Source organism: Cavia porcellus, unplaced genomic scaffold, assembly GCF_034190915.1.
Source record: "Cavia porcellus strain 051 isolate PalLab524CR breed Dunkin Hartley unplaced genomic scaffold, mCavPor4.1 scaffold_22, whole genome shotgun sequence".
NCBI lineage: Eukaryota > Metazoa > Chordata > Mammalia > Rodentia > Caviidae > Cavia > Cavia porcellus.
Window position 1 is genome coordinate 44,048,961 of NW_026947505.1, and position 26,888 is coordinate 44,075,848.

Here is a 26,888-nt window from a genome sequence, read left to right on the forward strand (position 1 = left end):
CTTTGCCTATACAAAAAAGTCTAACCACATCACTCTTCTCTAAATTTGTCGTCAATTTTTTGGTTTTGTTCCTTCCAAGTCCTTGACCCCATCTGATCAGAGCACTGACTGCAGACAAAGAACCAATATATAGTTGTACATCTGGTCATTTATTCTTCTAAGCAAAATTTATAACCAGGTGCATTGCCTAAAGTTTTGCCCACTGTGAAGATTTCCTTTCACCAATGTCCTCCAGGGAAATCCAGGAAAGATGATGTAGTGTGGGAGCTGTCTACTTTTGGGTGATGCCTGTGTAATATGCAGAACAGTGTGTAAACCAGGTCCTAATATTGTCTTTAGTCAACTAATCATATAGTGTAGTAATCATATAGTATGAAACCACAGATACATGCTGGGGCAAAGGCTGTATAGTAGGAGTATTGGCTTTTGGGAAACTTCTTCATGTAATTTACCTGTGCTTTCTGTATCTGGTTGGTAACCTATATGCAATTTCTACTTAATGACAAATTCTTGCTGTGCATGACCAACTTTATGATTGGGTCAATAGTACCCAGAGATGTTCAGCCCAGAGAGCAGGATAACTTCATACCCATGGTCAAGCATTCATTTTCTACTAAGGACCTGTAGCAGACTTTCTAGCTAGAGGAGCGGGGCTGGGGGACTAATACACATAATAAGTAAATTATTTAGTACTTTAAAAAGCAACAAGTGCTGTGGAACAAAGGCAAAATATATAGCGTGGCAGGAGACCAGATGAGGATGTATGTGCTCATCAGGGTGGGCTTGCTGAGAAGACACTGGAGCTAAGGAGAGGCAAATAGGAGAATGAGCCACACAGACATCCAAGAGAGGATTAAAAGGTTTCACTTTGGCAGAGGCCCTAGTGGGATGTGCACTGGAAGTGTCTGAGGACCAGGCAGGAGTTCGGAGTTGCCTGCCTGCTGAGAGTTGAAATAGCTAAAGATAAACTCAGAGGGAAAGTATCCAATTTCTTTTCAAAGACTTTTGGTGTGAATTTGAAGATCATAAAGTCTAATTCTTCCAACATACATAGAAGAAGGGCAATCATTCTTCTTCCACAGGGGAGCTGACTTACTGGTTCAAAATGCTTTTCACCCTTAATCACTAAGTCCAGGAAAGATGTGACTTAAGGATTCTAGATAAACCTGGTCTATCTATGGTAATGCTGTCAGTTTTAGAGTAAATTGTGGAATGAATTCTGTCTGCCAGTTACCAGAACATGAAGATCTTTTAGAAGCTTTCAAAATATCAACATGTGGACAATAACATTTGAATATAATGATGGAAGAAAACCAATATCAAAAATTCTGTGAAACCAAAGATACTTATATTGGGGTTTTAGGTGTGTTTTCCAACATTTTATCCACCCTACACCATATCTTCCAACTCTCACACTAGTAGGTTGTTGATGCCATTTAATATCTTTTCTAACTAAGGGTCTAACCTGGGGTCCCTTGCATGCTAGATAAGCAGCCCTACCACTGAGACATTTTGTCTTAAATAATTCATTTCCTTTTATGCCTCTGTAGCAACAACATGACAGGTAAGGTCTACTTTTATTTTGCAGGCGATAAAACTAAAAATCATGGTGATTAAATAACCATTGACATAATCATCATGTCATTTATTTTGCTGCCTTTCTCTTAACACTGTTTATCCTTTTCAGCTTTTCCTACTAGCTCTTACTGTGGTTTGATTATGACCCCTAAGAAATGCTGTGGCAGCCGCTGCTACAGCATTTCAGATTTCTTTAAAGTACTAAAACATTTTTCTTTTCTTTTTGGTTAACCTATTACATAAAATGGGAACAAGTATGCTTTCAATGAAATTAACAGTGGAAAAATTTAAAACAAATAAAAGGAAATACTTCTACATTTAGCGTGTAATCAGCCCATAGACTTTTCTGTTGAAGAAGGTCACAGAGTCAAACGCTGAAGAGGAGAAAGAAAAAGAGAGGAAAATCTGGTTAATTTTATGAACAGTAATAACATTGTAATTATGCCCTAAGTTGAGCATAATGAAGTGGAAGCTTTGGGGTATAAAATGATCGTCTCAGAGGACAGCAAGGAATTCTTTCACTCTTATCCTTAGCAGTTTGAATGACAACAGCAAATTGGCCAGATGCATTGTGGGGTGTAGGATCTTCCCAGAAGGCTGCTCCTATTAACCTGGAAAACCATTCTTGAAAGACTGGTGGCTAGTTTTATCTGTAAAATTCTGCATTTCAAGGAAAATTAACCTTTAATACAAGCACAAAGAATTCTGCAGTTGAAAGAATGACAAACTCCCCAATGATGGATATAGTTCCATTTTGTTTTTGACTCATTGTGTAAATTTCCTTAAATAAATTAGTCATATGACTTAGTATACTGTAAATGGCTGGAAATTGGCCTTTGACACAGCCCAGGTCCAACACAAAGCACTCGAGCTCCCCTTTAGGAATTATAAATATACTCTTACCTTTTTACAAAACTTTTAAAAAGTTCAAACCAGCCTCCCGGAGCCTCTGATTCTGTGGTGTGGCTCAAGTGCTTGTACTCCAGACCTCAGGGAAACTCTGAATCCTTAGCAGTCTCTAAGGGTCCCCAAATTAATTTTGAGCTGGCTGCCAAGTGCAGAATGCCTCGAAGGGAAAAGCTCATCTGTAGTCACTTTTTAATGAACTTACAAGAACACAGAGGCAGTAATGCCCTCCAGACAACCCTGGTGAATGCAGCCTAGGTCAGAAAGTCATGACACCTGAGTTTTCCTCTTAGTAATTCTTCTGCACTAATGGGTACCTCAGCATTGTTTAGCCTCTGCCTTTCTATATATTCAGTTTTTCATTTCTACTACATTTAGTTATATAAAACACAGGAAATATATGAAGCAGAGTTAATAATTCTAGTTATTATATAATCCCTACATTTCAATTGTTTACCAAAAATCCCCAAACAGACAACCAAAACTTTGCTTTGAACACATCTTAGCCCGAAGAAGATGGAGTGACCAGGCTGCTTCCTAAGTTTGGCTTGTTTGTCCTTGAAGTTTAGTGTTTTCTTTGCAAAGAAGAAGAAAAAAATAAAAATATACTTCTCACCTTTTTGTGCTAATGAAAATACAGTGTGTGTGTGTGTGTGTGTGTGTGTGTGTGTGTTCGCGCACACGCACGAGTATGTGACTCTCATAGTACCTGTCAGGCATGATTACACCCAGTGTAACAAATTTTGATGTCTCTTCCCTTTTGCTGTGGCAACGATTGAGATTTTCAAAGATGAATGAAGCTGTAGAAGCAAGTAGTTTGTAGAAATGTGACTTTAAGTAAGCTTCTTTAAGGCAAGCACTATGCCTCTCCTCTTATTTTTAAGCATTGTACGATATTCTCTAAGTCTAATTCACTATCAGAATAATGGTAAATTCTCAACACACAGGGTTAAATCTATTTTTTAAATGTAAGAGCTGTAAAATGGAGTGTTAGAAAATAACAATGTCTCCAGTTTTTCTTCTTGTCCCCCACTATTCCCCTATACATTTGTGAAAATCTAAGGCTGTATGATGAAGCTTGGGATCACTGTTGATTTCCTGAGGCTATATCAGATTTAATCCAAATTGTAGAAATAATCCCAGTGAATCCCTATGTGCACCCATGTTACACAGCTCATTCTTTTTTGTTTTATTTTTGCCTTTCTGTGTGGTTATATAACTACATTTTTGCCTAACAAAATATTCTTTTCCATCTTGGGCCAGCATACTGAGTTTATTGTTGACTGGTCTCTGTAGCTGTATTGTTCTTCATAGACTATCTAAGCCTTTGCTATAAATACTATAAGCAGTTCTCTCTCTGGATATTCAATGCCAATTTTTTTATGTCAATAACCTAGCAGTGGTTTGTTACTCAAAATTGAATACCAAATTCTCTTTAAAACTTATTTATCATGCTTAGTTATGAAATACCAATTTTTGGGAGGAGTCCCTAAAGTTAGAGAAAGACTTTGGATTACTCACCTGGGGTCTTCTAGCCTGGTATCTTATTTGTAAGAATTTTAGAATTAGATTTGTAAGAATCCTGACAGCTATTTGTTGTACTGACTAAGCAATATTTGGCTGTTTTTTCATGTTTCCCATCTATTTTCACTGTTGGCTCCTATATATTACCCTCACTGAGTAGATTGCTTGGAAAATGGCCTCCTCTTTTTTTTTTTTTTTTTTTTTTAATCCATACTGGGGGATCGAACTCATAACCACATGCTTGCAAGGTAGGTGCTTATGCCGCTGAGCTAGATCCCCAGGCCAGAAACCACCTCCTCTTTCAATCCATGTTACCATGCCAGGTCTCCAGGACATCAGTACAATTAATTTTATGTGACCTATTACACTGTATAAATATCAACATATGTTGTGTACAAGGGCGCTGTGGTACCTGGTAATCAAAGTTCCAAGGTATAGGAAGAAACTAACTTGTAATTCACAAATTCAAACCTGTCTCTGTTCATCAGATTACAGCACTTGTCCTACTTAGCAAGATTTTCCTCAACTCTGCCTCTCAGGACTGATATAATGAACACAGAGCTTAATGCTTCTGCGATCTCAGATCCTCCCTACTTCCAAGGAGCAGCAGCAGAGCCAGCCGATTTGTTCAACTTTCCCTTCTGTAAGATCGAAGGAGCATTTTGTTCCCTGCCAAGAAACAGTGCTGTTTTTATTTCCACAAACAGGAAGATCTGTATGTAACAACTGAGCAGCTACACCCAGTTGTGTGCATGTTTCATTCATTGGTAAAGTGGCAAAGGCCAAAGGCGAGGACTCATTCTGGAAAGCTTTCACATGCCAGTTCTGGGCTTACAGAAATATCTTCCTCTCATCAGTTCAATAAAGTTTTGAATACATTGTGTCAGAGAAATTTCATTTTTACAATGCAAATTTGTAAGAACCCATACAAATAGTTTTTCTGAAAGTTTCTAGATTCTCAGACATTAGATGATATTGGGATACACTTTATAGGGGAATTTCCAGTCAAAATATTGGCTGAGAAGGCAAACATATTCTTCATTCATGTTCAGTCTGCTAAGGACTGGAGCTAGGGAGGAAAATTTTCTTATGTTTTATATTCTCTTCTCTAAAGCAAGATGTATTGCACATGTTTAGAAAAATATGTGTATCTGACTATGGCATAGAGGCTGGGTTAGACTGCCACACTGACCAACTGTAAATCTCAACTGCTCAAACCAACAAAAGCTTGTTTCTAGCTTCTGCTTCTTGTCCATCTATCATTGGCAGTGACCCAGGATAAGAGATCAGCCTCTGTCTTCTACTTGTGGTGGTCACTGTCACAGAGATCAATAGAACTGTAAGAGCAGAAGTTGACAAACAGTTTCTGAAAGTAAATACTTTCAACTTTCTAGGCCATAAGTTTCTGTCACAGTTTATCTACTCCTGTGGTAGTCCAAAGAGGCATAGAGAATGCACCAATAAATACGTGTGACTGTGTTCTCGTGAAATGTGCTTTCTAACAATGGTCACTGAGCTAGATTAGGCCTGTAGCCTGTGGTTTCTCAACTCTTTAAATTAAGTTATATAGCCCCAAAGGGACATTTGTTACTTCTGCTCAATGCCTAATGACTAATTAATGATCCTGCCCAAACTTACAAGAGTAGGTAGTACTTCCTCAAGTAAGGCTAGGCGTCGTGTATTCACACACATACTGGAAAATAATGAAGAAACCGCTGAACAGTTATTTTCACAGATCCACAGTGGTTGATTGAGAATACTGGTCTTATAAAATTCCTCTATCCCTGTATGTTTCCCATCTAAGAAAAACAATTTACAAGGCTACAGTGTTCATTTGCTAATTAAAAGGCAGTGGCAGTGCTGGCCAATAAAAGACAGTAACTCACCGCTGTGTTTATTCATCCTTGGTGGCCCCATGCTATAAAAGCTGGAATTATTTATAAATCTTCACCTTTGGCAATCCTAAGGTGTGTCAGGAAATGCATCTGAGAAGGAGATCTTGGAAAAGAATCTGGACGTGGCAAGAGAAGCATTTTATCAGACGACATTCTACAGCAATGGAGTTGCCTAAGGGAAAAAGCTACTTTCTCACATACCAGTTCCTGAGAAGCTGCCTAGATGTAACAGTGTACTTTTAATCTAAGGAATGATACATGGGAGTCCCCAGTTTATTTTATTATAAATGTAGTTGCATGAACCCTGTCTCACCATTGAAGGATGCTACTCGTGTATTTGGTTTTCCAGCCACCCTCATACCCCAGCTCACAACCAACATCTTTTTAACTGTGTATTTATTCTATCTCCTTCAGGTTAATCATTGTTTTAGAGAGCTACATATGTGTTTAGATGTTACTCTTTCAAATTGATTTTGTGCTACTCTTAACAGAAATTTTTGAGTATATTTATGTTTAATGCAATTCAGTCTTTAATATTTTTGACTTTTTTTTCCATACTTGGACCAGATGTGGAGAAATATGAATCCAAGTGCATCTGTCAGTTAGTTAAAATAAAGACATTGGGAAGCTAATGTGCAGGTGGTTAAGATCTCAATAAGTGATTTTACAGTGCTAGTGATTTTAATTCATACCTGCTAAAATTTTAAAGTATTTGTCATATATTACTGATAGTATAAGTAAGACAAATTAGTGAATAATTTTAATAATTCAACAAAAAGCAAAAATAAAACATAGGCTATATACCTGAACTGCAACCTGTTAGCTAGTGACAGTGTTTGAATTTTGTTCTCCTAGTTAGTAATATTTTTGTTAAATATGAGAAGATTCTAGAACCAGTAACCACTTGGCATGACAATGTATACCACGTGAAAATGGTGATAATAATTTTCATCTGAAGAAATATCTTAGGGTCAAAAGGTATTTTTATTTCAAGAAATACTGTCCTATACTTTGCAATTAATTGTCATTGACTTAAATGAAATATTACTATGATTTTCTCCTACAAATTTTACATTTTGCTTCCAAGATTACCTGCCAACATCAAGCTATGATAGGAAAGAGATCTAGTACTTCTAAAGGGGCTATTTTTGCATTTGTCTGTTTGGCCTACTAATAAGAATAATCACATCAACAGGAATTACCTGAAAGTATGGTTCTGAGCTTTTAAAAATATGATTATCTCTATGAAATTCATGTTGATATTTAATTGCCAGTGCAACAGTCTTGAGAGTTAGAGTGAGGGTTTAAGAAGTGTTTGGGTTATAGCAGCTTTTTGAAGGATAAGTAATGTGTTTGAAAGAGTGAGTGAGTTATCTGGGCAGTGTGTTGTTTCAGTGTGTGACCCTCTATAGACCTTTTTTGACTCTTTTCTTTTTTTGAACAAGTCTTTTTGTTATTCCACTTTTTGTCATGTGTGGAGCAGCATAAAACTCCCGCTAGAAGATGAGAAGACATGGTCCTCCAATGTTCCATCCCAGTCTCCTGATCTACGCGCTAAATACACTTCTTTTCTCTATAAGTCATCCAGTTTTGGGTATTACAGAAATAGAGTAGACTAAAGAATGTCATATCATTAAGCTTTCCACTTTGCAAAAGAAGAAACTGAGGCACAGTGAAGGTCAGTTACTTGACTAAGGTCACAGAGATACTAAGTAAAATAGCTAAGAATTGAACCTGGATAGTTTGCACCTGAGTCCATGTTAACCAGTGTCAGGAAAGTAACCACTGATTTAGCATCCTTCACAGCAAGCACAGCAGGACTGGCATTGAAATGCTGGGAGGGTAGGACTATGGAAGGTCTTTCAAACAACCTGTCTACACAATGGAGGAAAACATAAGCACTTGTAAATTGATCACCAAATATCCACCAAACATAGGTGATTTCGTGTTATTTACATTACAGAGAAGATGACAAGTACTTTTATTTTCAGAATTATTTGGTGCAGAGATTTTTTGTTGATGTTGTTCCTAAAAAATGACAGTAAGAAAGGAAAAAAGAGAACTCTTAAGGCTTAGTTTGCTCTCAACAGGTAATCAGTGAAATGGGTCATTACGGCCACCTCTCTTCTTTTTCGTCTGAAATACCCTGTGTGGCTTTTCTTTTACACGCTTCCTTTGCAATTCTGTGCTGTATTTGAGTTCCCATACTTGACAGCCTTGACTTGCAAAGAAGATTAATATAAAATATCAGTTAAAAGCCCTCTATTCCCAGCCCAGATCTTATCTCAGAATAAAAGGGGAAAATTTATCCCCTGGGAGTCATGGGCAGTGCGGAGCTGGGAACGTTTTCTTGGCATGGAGAATTGGCAAAAATAGTCCTAGTGGATTTCAAGTTAATTTGACTAATTCTTTCACCACTTGTCAAATGAAACTACTTTTGTTTAGGTATCAAAACAAGCTGTTTCCTCTGCCATTTCTCCAGTGAGTAGCTCAGGCACTTGTGGCGAACACACATTACTGCTAACTGTTATGATGTTTGCTGTCAAATTCATTTATTTATACAACTGCTGTAAAAAGCCTGAGGCCCATAAGCAGCCATGAAAGATTTCAGAGTCATGGTGTGGGGTCATGAGAGGGAAAAAAAAAGTCTCCACTGGTTATGAGAAAGGAACTGACACAGGAAATGGTCACATATGGCGCAGATTTATTGTGTCCGGGGCTTCCCATTCAAATCTCATTATAGCCACAGCTTAGAGCAGACCATGGCACAGTCACATTCATTTCAGTTTTGGCATCTAGCAGAAATTACTGCTGTGGCTTCAAAACGAGAACTGGAGAGGTGATAAGTTTATCATTCTAGAAGAAGAGAATGCCAGGAATCGTATTTGTAAGGAATGCTGTTGGCTGTCCCTGCTTCTAAACGAGACCATGAACATCGCTTTGTTTAAAGCTGGCAGGCAAGGTTTGCTAGCAAAAGAGAACTGGGAGGTGGAGAGAAGGGGTGGGCAGGGTGGGTGGAGGGGAGGAGGGTGCTACAAAAGGAATGAAGGAAAAGTTAAGACTACATGAAAGGGGAAAATCATCCTGGATTTTACCGCGATTATTTTTTTTTTTCGGTGATGAAAAAAATAGGCGTGCTCACAGACGCACGTGTGAATTCACACAAACTGTGCATGTATATGTATTTCCTCTGCTTGTATTCTCTAAATCAAGATTCTCATGTCCATATTTTAGGATTTTTTCACTTTTAGTTGCTTCTTTTGATACTATTCATATGAATGCAATACTTATAAGCACCGTTCCAGACTATGAGGCAATACTAATTTGAGTTGAAGAAACAACCAAACTAAGAAAAAAGGCAAAAAGGAATGTGAAAATTTAAAAAAACCTTTTTTTGATAATGGAGAATGTAACAGCTTATATGTATTAACACTGCTTTCATGGACTCTGCACAGATATCATCATCTCATTTAACTCTTTCTTCCAATTAGCCTATGAACTGGGTGCAATTCTTAATCCCTTTGACAAATGAGAAAGTTGACTTGGAGAGAGGATAACAAACTTGCTGAGGATTTGTGACTAGACAGAGGTAGAGGAGAGAAGCAATGGAAATCTCTCCGAAACGATCTCACACTCACTAAGCTGTATTTCCTGGGTTTGCATTTGCTGGGGCTGTTTTCAATGGAGGATTCAAGATTAAAATTTATAATTGGTACCATGTCTAGTGATGTTTGTAGGTAAAATCCTACAACAGAAAACAAAAATACAAACACTTTCAAAGTCACTTATTTTAGGTAGTATGTAGATAATGCCGTTTCAGCACGGTGAAATAATACAAAGCAGTTCCCAGAATTTGTTTAAATTTTCTTCCATCAATAAAAGTAGGTTTTTTGACTTTTAATTTAAAAAAATAAACACTAAAATGACTCATTCTAAAGAAAGGTCTTCCAGATGCACGTGCTATCCTCCTGCTGCCTTCCCCACCCCCAGCTTCATTGTCATTGTGCTGCTTATTTTTATCTCATAGTAATACATCTATCAAAAGATAAAAAAAATTCTGAAATACTCATCAAGAGGATTTGGAGAAGGTCGAAGGCCTTATAGGCACCCTTCTTGCTTCAAGCACTGGGTGCTTTGGAGTGTTTTTTTTGTGTGTCTCAGGTAAATTTGGAAATGTGTTCCCATGGAAAACAGAGTAAGCACAAGAGCTTTGGAGAAATGGCTTGTGGAATTGTGCGAGATGCTATGATCTGTGGTTACTGTAGTTTACCAGTTCCTTTCCTGTCTGCAGATGCATGTGTTCCTTCCTCATGGAACGGCTTCCTGCTACTGGGGGTTAAGTCCTTTAAAACTGTCTTCACATCTGTGCGTCCCAGTCCCACTACCCTCAAGTGCTGTAAGCTCCTTTAACTACACCAGTCACTCAGCACCAAAGTGGGCTCACCACGGAGAGCGGTGCCACAGCTGACTGCGCCTGAGAACCACTGCCTATCAAGTGGTGAAAGCCAGGCTGGAAATGCATTCATTTTAAAGGTCTGGGAACTGAGTATTAAATATGTTATAAAGTGTTTTCAATTCAATGAACTGAAATTTCTCAAATTGCTTCTAAGTATCTTGTAATAACCATTATAGTTACATCTTAGTTATTTAGAGCAGGAACTGAGCATGACTAGATCAGCAAGTTTATGTCTCTTTTGTAACTACAACTATCATACATGGCCACTCAGTAGACTTTAAAGACATCTAATTCTTAACTTCAAATTAGCAAATTTGTATTTCCTGTCACTTATATTTACCTTCTTACACATACTCCCAATCTAACTTCACTTTACAAAATAACAATTATTAATTTTGAAGATTAAAAAAATAAATTTAGCTACTATTCTTTTTTGAAAAAAATGAACTATTTTCCTATATTCTTTCTAGTATGTCCAAAACAAGTGTTCTTGGTTTGTTTGTTTGTTTGTTTTTTTTTTTTTTTTTTTTTGTACCCAGGGATCGAACTCACGACCTCGAGCTTGCCAGGCAGGTGCAAAGCAAGTGTTCTTTAATAATTCTTTTGAAGGTCTTTGTTAGTGGCTTTTTACAACTAGGAACACAGCTTTGAGAATCTGGAGGGTTACTTCTCATAACCAGAGGACCTGTGACAACAGATAAAAGGGAGGATAAATTTAACCTGTCTTCACTTTATTTGATCTGTGGCCATTTATATTTGGTAAATTAGAAATAATAAGGTGTGAATGTTATTTGACAGAAAGCAATTACAAAAATTTCTTTTCATTTTTGAAAATAGGGGAAAGATTATATATTTTGTTTGTGTCAAGTCTCCTATTTTTACTAGCCTATGATTGTGAAATCTATCAGCAAATAGCTAAAATAATTATTGAGGGAAATGGTGCTGTTAACCTCGAGGAAAAAAATCATTAATGTTGATGTATTTCATTCAATTTTAGGCATATAAGTATAAATTTTTCTCTTTTGTTGAAAAGAAGAAGATGGAAAGATTCTATGTGCCTTTGAGTCAAAACATTTATTTTAAAAATATTTCTTTTTCCCTTCTCATCCATTTTTCTAAATAAAAGATAGAAATTGTTTCTTTTTTTTTTTCTTTTAATTTTTTTACCCTAGCAAAGACGACCCCTTTGGCATATTTTCTTTTCAAATGTGAAATGAGGTGGAAAATCCTCATTTCACGACAGGAAGGACAAATATTGACACAAAGTTAATATTTGCTAGAACCCTAGAAGCAACCTGAGTACACACACACACACACACACACACACACACACACACGTACACACACATACACACACTTGTACACACACAGAGTTCTATTAATGATCTTCCTCCTCCTCCATCACATATTTATAGTTCTCTTTTTTAGTGTCAAGGTTGGTGGTTTCAGCATAGGGAAAGGTTAACAGTACATTTTATGTTCAGGATATTATAGGAAGGTAAAATATACACAAAGCAAATATTCATGTACACATATGCACACACAAATACAGCCTGCTTAATCTAATTTCCCTTACTTAGAGAAAGGTTTCTGGACTTCATCACTGTTCTTGTCCATGTTGTATGCAGTAGCGTAAGCCAAGCCCACTGCCTGGTCACTCAGCATTCATTAAGTCCTGTCGGTTCTTGCCTTTGGAGAGGAATGCCCTGGGGTGAGTGCGCCGCTGCCCTGACAGGCTGTACCATTTATCTATTCACATTGATTATCAAAGTCAGCTGTGGCCAGACCTTGCTTTTCTCCTTCTCCTCTCAGCCCCTCTTACAAGCACCCCTGCCTGGATTTTCATGAGGAAATAATCAGATTAGGCCTTTCACGGTGAGTTCATATGGAGTTCTCTTTCTCTAGTGTGCTACTAACTGAATAAACGTGTTTAGTGGTAAATTGTAAATGACATTATGATTACCAAAGCCAGCATGGGTTTCATTTAAAAGTGATCACAATTGCAGACCACAAAAATTGTGACTGGCAGATAAGGCCATTAGCGAAGTGGGGAAAGAAAAGAGAAAAACAAGTGAGAAAAATAATCATTACTCAAAACTAAACCTTCTCCATCTGAAGAAAAGCAAGAGAAAAAAATGTATGCAGTAAGAGAAGGTGGAAGGCTCTTTAAAAATGATGCTAGTGTCACTGTGAACTCCAGCTGGCTGGGGCTCGAGGTTGGAACCACGAGGCCCGTCTGGCTCTGTGTGTAGCTTTGTCTTAAGTAGTTAATATGTGTTCTTTGCTGTAATTAAGAACTGTGCACATTTAGGTCTTCTGAAATCTGAAGATGTACTGTATTTTTGCCTTCAAATTAAAATATTTTCATTGATTAATTCTAGAGATGACATACTAAAATAAATAACAAGAGACCAATAACCTCATATCCTAGTCTTTGGTAAGTTCTAGAGAAATAAAAATTTCTGATTTATGAAGATTAAGATTCCAAATTTGGGTACAAAGCCAGATAATTAATATTACTTGTTGATAATATTTGGCCTATTACCTTTGTTAAATTTGTAATCTTACATTTATATTCCTAAGTATGATAAAATATTTATTTAAAAAGGCCAAATAATAACATAAAAAAGTAAAGGAGCTCTCACCAAATACGATTTGAAAATAACTAAAAATCTTATTATGTGTACTTTTCATAAATTGTGCAGACAGAATTCCTAATTATTACAGCAATTCTCTCATATTAATAATCATCCCTGAACCTTGAATTCAAAAGGGAAGTGACTTAGATTACATTTCATTTTGCCAAAAGCACAGGTAGAAGTTTAGAACAATGCTCACTTATTATTTTTACCAAATAATTATGTTAACTCAAAATTACTGCGACTTAATTTCTTGCAACTGTAAACCAGGATCAATTAAGCTTGCATTAGGAAGTTTTAAATGAAAGAAATAGGGAAAGAAAAAAGGGAGGGGCAAGGGGGGAAGGAAGGAGGAAAAGATGAGGGAAGAAGGAAGGAAGGAAGGACAGAAGAGAGAGGAAGTGACGAAACACTAACTTTATGATGTCAAGGTTTCTGTGTAGTGAGGTCAAGACTTCTGTGCCATTCAATTTCCTTCTTTATCTGCTGAAAGGAGCTAGTTTTCCTTTTAATTAGTTGTTCCTCGATCCTACTCTGTTCCTGTTCAAGGTATCACTCTATAGGTATCAGTCTATAGGGTTTCTGTCAATATATCTGTATCCGAAGCAACCAGTCTTTTTGGTTGAAATGTCCATGTGGCACCCACCAGCCAGCCACATAAAACCTGCCTAAATAGTACTCAAGAGCTTCCCCGTTGACAAAAAGTATGAGCATACAGATTCCCTCTGGTGTTCCCTTGTCTCCACTCACCTGTGGTATGAGGGTGTGGTGGCTTTTGCTTAACATCCCTGAGTGCATCAGTCACTATCCAAAAGTCCATCACATTTTATCTGTTATCTTCAAAATACATAGCTCTTTCCTGAGATGTTCAGAGTTCATCCAGCCTTTTATCTCCTTGCCCCAAAATGTGTTCCCAGTGCTTCATGGAACTCTGAGGCTGAAATCAGCACCATCTTCATCTTCAAAGAACAATTATTTTTACTTTTTTTTTTGCCTCCACTAAAGCTTAGAGACTTTTAAAAGTCACATCCCCAACCCTTGAGCTTCTTTTGTCTTCTCACGCTATGCCCGTACCCTGTGTAATACCCCTTGGGTGGAACATCTGCTCTTCCGAGGCTGACACCATCTGGCTCACTACCTGCTCTCCTTACTTGACATCTTCTGTACTTACATGGCAGGTCTTGCTTTTTGTTTCCCCGAGGTCATAAAACTGGCTTGCTCCTTTCTTCTCTCTCTTAATTCTGCCATGATTCTTATCAAGGTGAATAATTTGAAAAAATGCTTGATTCCTATAGAAATAAGCAAAAGCCATATAAAGGGAATAAGCAAAGGCTATTTATTCTGAATTTGCCACAGCAAGGAAGCCAGCTCTTGTATCTGGCAGAGACTTCAAGGCAGACAGTAGGGTGGGAAGTGTTATAGTGGAGTGAATTAAGAAAGGGCTTCAGGTGTTCCAGGATAGGAAGGAGGCTGCCAGGCTGGGGAAGCTGGCATGGGCTAATTGAAAATTGGTGCGTATTTGGTCTCCTTCACTTGGTTCTAAGTTGAAATCTGGGAAAAATTAGGGAAACTAGCAGCTTTTAATCAAGAACTGACTGGATTGATTTTTCTAGGTGTTGTTGATTGGTCTTGGACGGGTGCAACAGATACTAGTTTGGCTTTCAGGAGTGGTTGTGACTGATGATGGTTTGGCTTTCCAAGCTAGTTCTTGTAGATTGTGGGTTTAAGTTCTCTCTGTTTCTACATGGTCTAGCCATGGTTTGCATGTTCAGATTTTCATTACTGACCTCATCTCAAGGTCTTCTCTAGAAGGATAACTAACACAGAGAGCATCTTCAGAAGCAATTGCTCTCATTTTTATTTCCATCAAGTGTTCTTTTTTCTAATTGTACTTTACTACTTACAGATGCAGTCATAACATTGAAATCATCACCACTCACCTTCAAAATCTTACATTTAAATTTTCTGTGTTCAGAAGATGATTCACAAGTCCGTGCTTCCTCCCCAATGGCTGTTTAATATCACCTTCTCAAAGCACAGCCTTCCATCCAGCCTGTCCCCCCTGACTCCTAAGGCCTCATCCCGTGACTTTCATTTGATAGCTTGCTTTGTCTCCCACCCGCCTCCACCTGGTGGTCGGTACACCGTCCCCTTCCTACTCTGTGGGAGATAGAATCTCTCAATCCGGTCATTCCCACCTAGTTTTAGATACTTTGTGCTCATTTTTATTAGTAAATATTTGTGGTATAGAATGAATATGCCTGCTTTATGAGAGCTCTGGATTCTGTTCTTCCCTGGTCACTCCAAGGACTTCCTGTCAGTCACACTCCCTCTACATCAGTCTCCCCTTTTCTTGGCTCTATAGAACTTCAATGTAAATCTAAGTAAAAACATCTTTTCCTTTTGTTTTTTTCTGGTGCATTTTAAGATGCTGTAAATTATAGGCATACATTATCGTCTTTTTATAATCTTATCTTCAGTGATAGGCAGATTTCCTCTAATAACAATCCAGACTTACAATAATAATAATAATTGTTATTATTTTTAGTGCATGTTAGTATTACAAAATGGTGATGTTTGTTTTAAGAAGTCTGTTACATACATTTAATACATCTTAATAGTTTTTAATTCCATTATTCCCTTTCCCTTATCATATCTCACCCTTCTGAATTTGTTCCCTATCCTCAAAAATCTTCCTCCTGGCTCCCGATCATTGTTCCTTTATTCTATCTATCTATCTATCTATCTATCTATCTATCTATCTATCTATCACCTATCCACTTAACTATTTACCTATCTGATTTCTCATGTAAGAGGTAACACATAATGTTTAACTTTCTGAGTCTGGTTTACTTTATTCAACAGGAAAGTTTTTGATTCCTGCAATAGATATACAAGGCAAAGAACTGACTTTTCAACCCATACAGAGTATCTGCTTTGAATAGAATCCTTACTGTCAAAACTCCTATAAATTCCTGCTAGACATAGGCTTGTGTTACTAATAAAGATAGTGTATTTATTTGGAAGGATTATGCATTTTTATATGTACATGTTTGTCGTACATAATGGTTACATTCATTGTGTGGCAGAAATATATGTATACAATGTATCTTTATTTTACTTTACTTTTAAAAACAAAACAAAAAAGGATATAAACAATGCAGAATTTCAAAATGTAGGAAATTAACACCTGTTAAAATGTTGCATATTGTTATTTTAGAAGTAGTTGTTCAGGTTATAAGATTTAGGCATGAAAAAATGAAAAAACAATCAAGCAATGAAAGCACAAACTGTTCTTTTTGATGAACTAACAGAGATCAGCAGTGTACGTATTTACCTTGCATATGTACACATGCACACATACATATGTGTATACTTACACACATAGAATCTTTTCCCTTCTTTCTTTACTCCTTTTCCCTATCACAGTTGTTCTTTCTTTTTGAGCACTTTCTTTCCTTTTCATTATCACAATATCTATTGTACATTTTGGATTGTATTACTCTTTCAGTTTTTTTACACTAGGGAGATAATATACTTACAAATGTGAGTTTGATTTACTTCACTTGTGAGTATAGTCTCAAATTGCTTCTATTTACCTATAAAAGCCTCAAGATGATCCTTCTTTATAGCTGAGTAATACTCCATTGTATAAACATACCACATCTTTTTTATTAATTCCACCATTATAGTAATACCGTTTGTGATAGCTGTCTTTATTTTTTATTGCTGTGCCTTCCCTCTTCTCTCCCTCCACCTCAGGTTCCTCTTCACATTTATCAAAGTTCTATCTCTCTTTTCTAGGGTCCACCTTTTCTTTTGTTCTTTATTCATACTTTGAGTATTCATACTTTGAGTTTCTTATATAGGAGAATTAAATTATATTTAAGCTTATGTGTCTGTGGTCTTAAGATACATCTATTTTTCTACAAATGAATCAAATTTATCCTTCTTCATGATAGAATATTACTCCACCGTATATAAATATCATATTTTCTTTACCCATTCATCTGTTGATAGATGCACTAGGATGCTTCCAAGATCTAGCTATTCTGAGTTGTGCTGCTAGAAACATGGATATGTACATAATAGTAGTATAAGGCTTTCAAATCTTTTGGGAAGATACCTAGAAGTGAAATAGTTAGGGCAAATTTAATTTCTGCTTTTAGTGTTTCTAGGAGTCTGTAAACTGATTTCCATAGTAGTTGTACTATTTACCCTACTTCTGACAATGTAAAAGTGAACCTTTGTCTCTGTAACCTTGCTAACATTTGTTATTGTTGGATTTCTTTGTGGCAGTCATTCTTTCTGGATGAAGATGGATTCTCAGTATTATTTTAATTTTCATTGCTCTGATGACCAGAGACACTGAACACTATTTCATGTATTTATTGGCCATTTATAATTTTTCTGATAGGTGTCCATTCATTTAACTAGCCCATATAGAAGGAAGATTATCTAGTTAAATGTACAATAATACACCCACTATATAACCCCCCTCACAGTGTGTCATGCTACTTGTAAACAGCTTTATACCTTTATTCAGAGGTTGAGGAAGTCACATCCCCATAATCATACTATACTATCAAAGAAACTTGAGCTCTGACTGAGACATAGGGCTAGAGAAGAACAGTGTCTTTCATAAATCTTAATTAATTCATTATTATGGAATTTTGCATCATGTTGTTTCTAGGATATCAAAAAGGTATATTACTTTGGGAAAAATCATTTATTTGTCATAAATATCTGAACCAAAGAAGTAATTTTAAATATGCATTATGCTTGCATTGGATAAAACTGTGAATGCACTTGATTTTGTAGAAATATGAAAAGAAGGAATGGTGAGAATATTTTATAATAACCAATGGTTGGTGAAATCTTTCTTAATTAAAGTGACAAGTTATGGTTTGAATATGTTTATCCCTTTTAGGAACTCACATAAAAATGTAATCCCCATTGGAAGTATTCCTAGGTGGATGCTTAATCCAACTAGGGTGTTTGGAGGTGGCGCTTTTTGTGAAAGGATTAGGATTAAAAGAGCATAGCAGAGTTATGTCCGCATAACTGACCTGAAGATATACATAAGTGCCAGTCGTTTTTGACATGCTACTCTGTACCATATCAGCATGCTACTAGTGGGAAGGCCATCTTCAGATGCAGGTCTTTGAGCACCAGAAAGGTGAGCCAAAATAAACTTCTTTCCTTTTCAAGTTAGTTGTTGTTGGTGGTGGTGTTGGTGGAGGTGTGTGTTGGTGGTGGTGGAAGTATTAGCAACAGAAAACAGACTAACATAAGGCAGTGATTATCAATTTCAAATTATCAGCTTTGTAGCAGTCATAGTGGGCAATCTCCCAATATCATAGAAAGGAGAGTACTTTGACCTTCTTAAAGTCAAGTTGGTTTGCACAGAGGTTTGAAGCAAGAGGGGATGATTAGGACTAGAAACAATGCATGTAAGTGAGGTCATACTTGTTCCTCTAAAATCAGGAAAGGACTCAACTCTGTTCAAGCAAATAACCAGTTAACACAGACATATTTAAGAAGCTACATATGACTGATTTTTATGGTAATCCCAGCATACTGCTTAATAATAATAAAGCCACTAGCTGTTATCAAGGAAACAGGTGACAAAGCTAAAAAGTATCTACTGTTAGCAGATTAAACATACACAAGGAATCTCAGGAAATATTTATTCAGTACTTCTCCATTTTCACTCTTTATGATCCAACTCATTCAAAATTCCAGTGAGTCATGAGGATGTTTTATTTTCCATATTCTGTTACCATATTCCTAGGTTTGCTCATGGGTCAGAGCCTGAGCTAGACTGCAGAGTATGCCTGTGTTTTGAAGCATAGGGATAGTGACCTCTCCAGCTCTCATAGTCACCCTCTCTTCCCAGCTCAAATATCTCCTGTTATTCTGTACAAGATCCTGTCTTTTCCAACATGGGTAACCAGTCACATTTTTCTCGGTCCATGTAATTGCTTGAAAAGTGAATTAAGGCTTTGGTCCTGACCCTGTGGATGGACTGGGGACGGGACTGGCTTCTGGATGGAATGTGTAATAAGAAGTAAACAAATGAAAGGAACTTTATCATTGACCTCTTTGGAGGTATATATTCTACAGTTAAATCTCCAAAATCGTGCTCTAGATGAGTCACTTTTCTTGTTTTTGAGAACGCACTTGTGATCAGAAATAAAAGTTCACATTTCTCTATGTGTATTTATTTAGTATATGAATAAATGAATGAATGATTCAAAACATTTTATTGCAACATAACTTATTGTGTATAAGTTTATTATCAATCTATTAATAAAATTTATGTTTTAATTGTGAATATTAGTTTTAGAGTTGATTTTAAAAGTTTTTTTTAGCTATGGAATGATAGTCGTTTAATAAGATTCTGAAGAAGTATATATAGTATAAAAATGATTTGAAGAATAAGAACTTTGAAAAGAATGTATGACAGCCAAATAGTGCATATTAAGGAGCATGTACTATGTCTAACATAGAATATTGAATCATGGTAATTTAAGTGTGAGACATGGTCCCTGTCCTTGAGAAATAAACCCTAAAATGCCTAAATCTCTAAGTTACATTATCTATCAAATTATATGTAGTTGAATGATTTAGAATTATAGTAATTAAGAGAATGGTTATTTAGGGACAGTTTTTAAGTTTAGAAAGATTAAAGCTCACTTAAAAGACAGTATATGTCTTAGATGAGTAATAAGAAGTAAACAGAAATCTGTAAAAATGGATTGAATGTGACTGATTAATCAGTAGTATTAGCTTGTCTGGAAAACGTTCAAAACTAAACATATTGAAATGTAGAGCTCAGAAACAGGTAACTTCTGTAACTGAATAATGCTCTGTCTCATTTGGAAGCAGTAGAGATGGGTCATCAAGATGTCAAGGCACAACTTGATGGTCAGTAAGATCATGCAACGAGCTTCCCTCTATCAGAGCCATGTTTTGAAAACAATTTTTTTCTAAACTAGATTTTGGACCCAGGGGCTTCACCCCAAGCTACATCCACATCCTTTAAAACAAAAAATAAGTTTTTTGAGACAAGGCCTCATTAAGTCTCTAAATTGCCCTGGCTGGACTTGCACTTGTAATCTTTCTGCTTCAGCCTCTCAGAGTGCTGGGATTATATAGATGCACTTGTCACATATATAATCAGTCAGCTTGAATATAATTCTTAATATCAGATTTATCACACTATAGAACTATAGGTTGGAAAATATTGTGTAAAAATGAGTTTTTTAAATTTGGTGATTAAATTTTTTTTAACGATTTAGCATTCAATTTAAAAAGTCCTACTTCTTTAAGAGACAGTAAATATTTATTTCATCTCGTATCAATTTTTAAGGACACAAGACTGTCACGTAGGTATTTTTTAAGGACATTTAGTAGACATCTACTTCATCTATATGTTGAGTTTGTTGGCATAAAGTAGCATCTGTAATAAAACTTTGTTGCTGGAATTGGTGATTTGCATTCTTTTTCTTTTGATAGGTCTAGTAAGGAGTTAATCAATTTTGTTGATATTTTCTAAGAATCATTTTATTAATCTTTTAATTTATTTTGACTTGTGTTGTCTTACTTCCTCTCTTATTCTGTTTACTTTGAGTTTCTATGCTCTTTTTACTAATTCTTTATTTTTAACTTTTTTTTCTTTCTTTTTTTGGACTAGGGGTCAAACTTACAACCTTATGCTTGCCAGGCAGGCACTTACACCACTGAGCTAAATCCCCAACTGTTTTTTAACTTTTTAAAAGTAGGTTCTTTATCTCTCTCAGCTTTAATGAGCTATAAATGTAAAATAGTAAAATAGTTGCATATATATCTAGAGTATGCAATGTAATATTTTGATGTCTATGTGCGTTGTGAAATGATTACCATTATCAAATTAACTAATATGTACATTGCCAGCTATTTTGTGTATGTGTGCTTATAGTAAAAATATTTAATATCCCTCTTAGTTAATCACAGTTATATTATATAGTATAGTCACCATCTGTACATTAGATTTTTGTCTAAATTCTTAAAGATTATTATAGGACATTGCTTTTAGATATTTCTTACATTCTTACATTTAATACTATTTAATGGCATTTAATATTAATGTGGTATTAATGTATTAAATACCATAAAATTTTCTGGAGGCACTAGTTCAACTATATTCCACAAATATTGATACAGTAAAATTTTCATTATTATTGAATTGAAACATTTTCTAATTTTGCTGGTTTTTTTTCCATTACTGCTGCAATTGTTATAAAACCATGTTCTGAAGCACTATTTCAGTGGTTAAACTTGGACAACATGGACAACTCTGGCAGACATGTATAACAATACTGTTTGGAAGAAATATCTCCTGCATTAGAAATAGTTTGATTTTTCTCCTTGCTATTCCATTCTTTCAGCTACTTTGAAGAACTTGAACTAAATTAAAATATCTAGAAATATGCAAAAATTTTTTTGAGTATCAACTTTAAATTAAAAGGAAATCTTTTTTGGAAGGTGAAATCACCCTGTGCATTTAAAACAAGCATATGTTCTTGGATAAGGGGGAAAGTATGATGGCAATCATGAGTAGTGATTTTTCTCTGAAATGTGTTCAGTAGCCTGCTTATCCTTCCCTGTTTAATGTCAACAATTTCCCAAATTACTATTTTCTCTTTCTCTCTTCTTGTATTTCTTTATTCTTTATGTGAAAGAGGAGTGAGGAAATCATGTACTATTTGAACTCTTTCACATTCTGATCACAATATTCATGTTGGATATTAATAAGCTTCCATCAATTCTGTTCTAGTCCCCTCAATTCTTTTTCCACTGATTTGAGTACCTTTCTCTCTTGCCTTTCTTTATAATAGAGATGTGATATGATGGTATGATAGTAAATGTATACATATATTTATGTCCATTATTGATTCTTGAGGTAGAAATCCTAAAAGTATTTTAGATATAGGTGTTAGGAAAATATTTTGTTCTAACACTCAGGGCTTCTAACTCAGGGCTCCTAAGATCTATGTTACTTCCCGAATGACAGAAACTTCTGAAAAGCAGCTCTGAATTCTTGAGTTGTAAGAACACCTTTTGTCTGTTGAGGTGACCCCATACACACCATGTACTAGGAATTGATCGCAGGGTCTTTGCACTGAGCTACATCCACAGACCATTTTAAAATTTTTACTTTTGACATAAGGTTTCACTAAACAACTAAGCTGCCAAAGCGGGGCTCTAACTTGTGATTATTGTGCCTCAGTCTTCCATAGTTTTGGTTTACAGGCGTCCAACTCTCTCTAGACTTGCAATACTTTTTTGTTTAGGGCTGCTTACAAGGAAAACCAGTGATATGATACAGATTTTAGCTTCATCTCTTTGCAACAAAAGAAGGGAGAAGGACTGAAGACTGAGATGATCCCTAAACAATTGACCAATTGCTTAATTAATCCTGCCTTCATAATGATGCCTCTGTGAAAACCTAGATAGGCTTCAGGGAGCGTCCAGGTGGCTGGACATGTTGGGGTGCCTGGCAGATCCCATGCCTGCAGAGGTCATAGAAGCTCTGTGTTTTTCCCACATGTACACACCTCTTCCATCTGGGTGTTCATTTGCATATCTTGTGATAACTTTTATAGTAAATGAGTAAACATAAATAGTGTATTTCCCTTAGTTCTGTGGGCCTCAAAACTTAAGAAGTTCAGAAGCATCCTTATTTTAACTTGTTGGTCAAAAGCACATATCACCCTATGTAACTTATGCCTGGCATCTGACATTGGGGCAGTCTGTGAGATTAACTTTAACCTGTGACATCTTGTGTGCCAACACTAAGTAGTGTCACAATGGAATTAAATTGTATGGTATCCAGTTGTTTTCTGGGAAAAATATCCATGCATTTTGGATTAAGTATTCTGTGTTATATTGTGTGTGAGAGAGTAATATAGTATGTTTCTTTCCTCAAGAGCTTTTAGTGTCTATTTCTAATGTCTTAGATACTTTACTCATTGCTGAGACTTGAAGCTTAAAGGCAGAGAGGTTTATTTTGGCTTATGTTTGCAGTCCATAGTCAGCTGGCTCCAAGGGAAGCAGGCCAAGGAGGAAGGCAAAAAAAAGTAGCGCCCATCATGATGGACAGGAAACAGAAATAAGGGAGAGAGACAGTAGAGAGATAGACCCTTCCAGGTTACACTCCAGTGACCTGCCTTTGCTAACCTGGCCCAACTCTTAATAACACACTCAGCTACAAACTCATCCATGGGCTGATTCAGGAAAGTGTACAGTGCCTAGATGCTCTAGTCACTTCCAAAACCTCTGCTTCTGAGTGCATGAGACTTTGGAGTGACATTTGAACTCAAACCATGACATCTTTCTTAATTCTTTTATTTATTCTAATCTTTTTAAGTATTATTTTCATTAACTTTAAATTGCATATATCATGGAGCACATAGAATTAAAATATGTTGAGTAACATTAATGGACATATCTTCTCATATTTTCACCATCATTTCCTTGTACTCTTAATATCTGGCATACTTAGCTATTAAGTTAAATGTTCTATACACATTCTATATTAAGTTCAGTAAATATTCTATGAAATTACAGATGATGACAAGACTATTAAATTGCAAATTATCCCTGAGAGTTGTGACCTATATGTCAGTTGCTTATTTTCCATTGTTTTATAGGTCCATTCAGAGAAGAACAGAAATGTACATATCGATCATCAGTACAAGGCTTCATCTGCAAACAGACTGATCAAGTGGTCCTAACTCTTAATAGTGTCAACGTCACCTGGCCAATTCAGAAGTTACATCCAGTTGTATCAGTTACTAGAGGTTTTGTTGATACATTTAGTAGTATAAATGATAATACTCTTTGCTCTACCTCTGGCTCTGTGTCTACCTTTTATTCCATTTTACCTACCAGGCAAATTACCAGGGTGTGCTTTGTTGATCAGACTCCTCAAGTTTTGCGTTTTAGTCTATTAGGGAACAAAAGTACCTCCAAGCTTCTCTTAGCTATATTCTACCATGAAATCCAGAGCCCCCGTGTTTTCTTAGGTGGAAGTTTTATTCCACCTACTTTCGTGCAGTCAGCCTCATCATTGTTGGATGAATCTATTGGTGTCAACCATTTCAGCATTGCAGATAACCTCTTGTATGTTGTTCTACAAGGAGAGGAAACCATTGAAATACGCACAGACCTTTCTCTTCATTTGGCCTTCTCTGTGACATTTTCAGTCCTGGAAAAAGGCTGGGAAGTTATGATACTTGAAAAACTAACTAACTTCTTACAGATTGACCAAAGCCAAATCAGAGTTACTCATGAGATGCCTGGCAATGAAAGAACTCTAAAGGCTTTTGCTGACAGTAAAGCAAAGAGAAAACGCAATTGTCCAACCGTGACTTGTGCCAGTCATTACAGAAGAGTTGGTCAACGGAGACCTCTCATGATGGAAATGAGCTCCTCTAGGGTCTTCCCACAAACCACAGTGGAAACTATCTCAAAACTGATTGTCATTGAAATTGGTGACCTGCCAGCATCAAAGAAGACTAGACAAATTTCATGTTTATCAAGTTACAAATTACAGAATTTGGCTCACCAAGTCATCACTGCTCAACAGACAGGAGTACTAGAGAATGTTCTGAACATAAGTATTGGTGCCCTACTGGTTACCCAGTCAAAGGGAGTCATGGGCTATATGTAAGTACCACTTCTTATAACATCAGAGTGAGGATTAATATCTTGAGTTCATACTAGCATATATTACAAATGTCAACCATCTTTCAGTGAATCACATATCCTTAAGATTGTTAAGAATTAAAACTCAAAACTATTTCAATATGTATGCTAATTTGTTTCATTTATACTTAGTTTCTCTTAGTTCACTGGAAAGTTTTGTGTTATTGTTTCTTCTTTGTAAGAATCTTTTTGGTTTATGTCTTATACCCTGAGTAACTACTTTAAAGATAACAATACACAGTACAGTAACTATTGTTATTCTCTTACTATTTGGTTATAGTTGTTTTATTTTTTCATTAAATAAAAAACTCAAAAAGCCACTTCAAGATAAACTCTTAGTTTTAAATTCAAGTTAAATCTCTTATTTGTGATTATTTTATTATTCAAATGTTGGAAGACATAATCAATGGTAAGTTATAGCAAGAATATATACAGAAGAGATTTTTCTGAAAGAATTTGCTTTTAGTTTATTTGTTCATTCATTTATTCACATTGAATTTAATGGGCTAGGTTTTGATTTTATTAAGGTAGAAAACATATATGGTTCTTTTTGGAAATTCACTTTATTTGTTGTATTGCTAATAAATAATTAACATTTAATGAGTAGTAATTACTTCACAACTACCTCCAATAGATGTGAGATTTATTAGAACTGCAATAAAAAGCAAGCCCCTTTACACTTGGAAGGATATTCGTTTAATATATTCATTGACTTGTATGCACAGAACGTATGCAAGTGAAAGTTTAGTGTTTGTGTACAATATTCTTCCTTTCTTTACAATGGATATAAACTTTCTGTTTCCCTATATATATTGTACATATGAGAGAGTAAAAGAGAACTCCAGCCAATTTTGGTAGATTTGGTTGATTTGAAGGGCTTTGTAAACTGTTAACTTGGCATTAAAAAGTATTTACAGTTCATGATTGCTCATAATCTATGAAAGCTTTATTATATTGTCAACCACCAATTTTCACCTTATTAATGATATTATTATATTATACATGCTAATATGTTAGGAATCTGAAAAATTTATGTTAATGCATTTATGTTTTAATTTTTTTCTTTCATTTTAATTTTACTAAATTTTCTCTTTATTCTTATAGAGAAAAACTTTAGCCTATATCTCAATTTTAATTAAATTTATGATATGGAGCTTTCTTTGTAGATATTTTTTCCACTGTGACAAATTTTGTTCATTACATATAAAACTATGCAGTTCTTAACTAAAGGGAGAGAAAGGCATTAAGTGGAAAGGTACATTAGAGAAAAATCTGCAAAGTGGATCAGGCACAAGTTAGATACATATACACGTATAAGTGAGACATTTATTTTGTCATGAAGAAATGAAAAAGCTTCAAGGAAAAGATCACCTTTATCACTCAAAATCAGTCATAGTCATTGTGTTTTGACTTTGAACTGTTATTTTGGATTTAATAAGAAACTGCTTGATCTGTGCATTATAACATCGACTTTGTTGATATATGTTATATTCTCCATCTCTCTCTGTTTCTCTAGAGTCTTAAGAGAGATTTTCTAGATAGAAGATAAAGAGGAAATCCTCTAAAGATAAAGAGAGACCACTTCTTAAGCATATGTGGACAAATATCTGCAGAATGAGCAATACTGTCCTTGGAATGAATGAGAATTAGCGAGTTGTCCCATTTTCCTAAGAGTTGCACAGTATGGGATTTGTAGGCCAAAGGCCAACTTTGATTATTATCAATCTAGAATTCCATTGAATTCACTGCAGAGCCATTGACAAGCTAATGAATTGACCTTGAGATAGCAGAAGTGAGTCTAGGGACAGTCCTTTCAGGAAGAGCATCAAGAATACCTGGATATTCTCCACAGGTTCAGTCTTTAATTTCATGGGGTTGAATGCATTTCAATAAGTGGACATTTCCATTACCAGGAGGATATCATTTTACTTTTTGGAGAAGCTATAATGGGAGGAGGTAGAGTTGCCATCTCCTTTTTAAACTGATAGCCTGTAGTGAATTTCTCTCTTCTGTTATCATCCTCTACAGGCATCTGGATTTAAGCTTCCTCTATTTAGATCTGTCAGATCCATGGACCTGTTTTTCAAAATAGTGCTGACCTCTACTGTCATTTATTGTCCCTCACTTGTCTTTTTT

At 35.8% G+C, this 26,888-nt stretch overlaps 1 protein-coding gene across 3 annotated transcripts in view; it reads left to right on the top strand.

Annotated features, from left to right (window-relative positions):
• Pkhd1 (PKHD1 ciliary IPT domain containing fibrocystin/polyductin) overlaps positions 1-26,888 on the top strand; it is a 472,244-nt gene that overhangs the window by 409,349 nt on the left and 36,007 nt on the right. For all 3 annotated transcript variants that reach the window (XM_063233114.1, XM_063233116.1, XM_063233115.1), the window contains one exon: positions 23,696-24,713. In XM_063233114.1, coding sequence (XP_063089184.1) covers positions 23,696-24,713 — 1,018 coding nt within the window. The remainder of the gene's footprint in view (positions 1-23,695; positions 24,714-26,888) is intronic.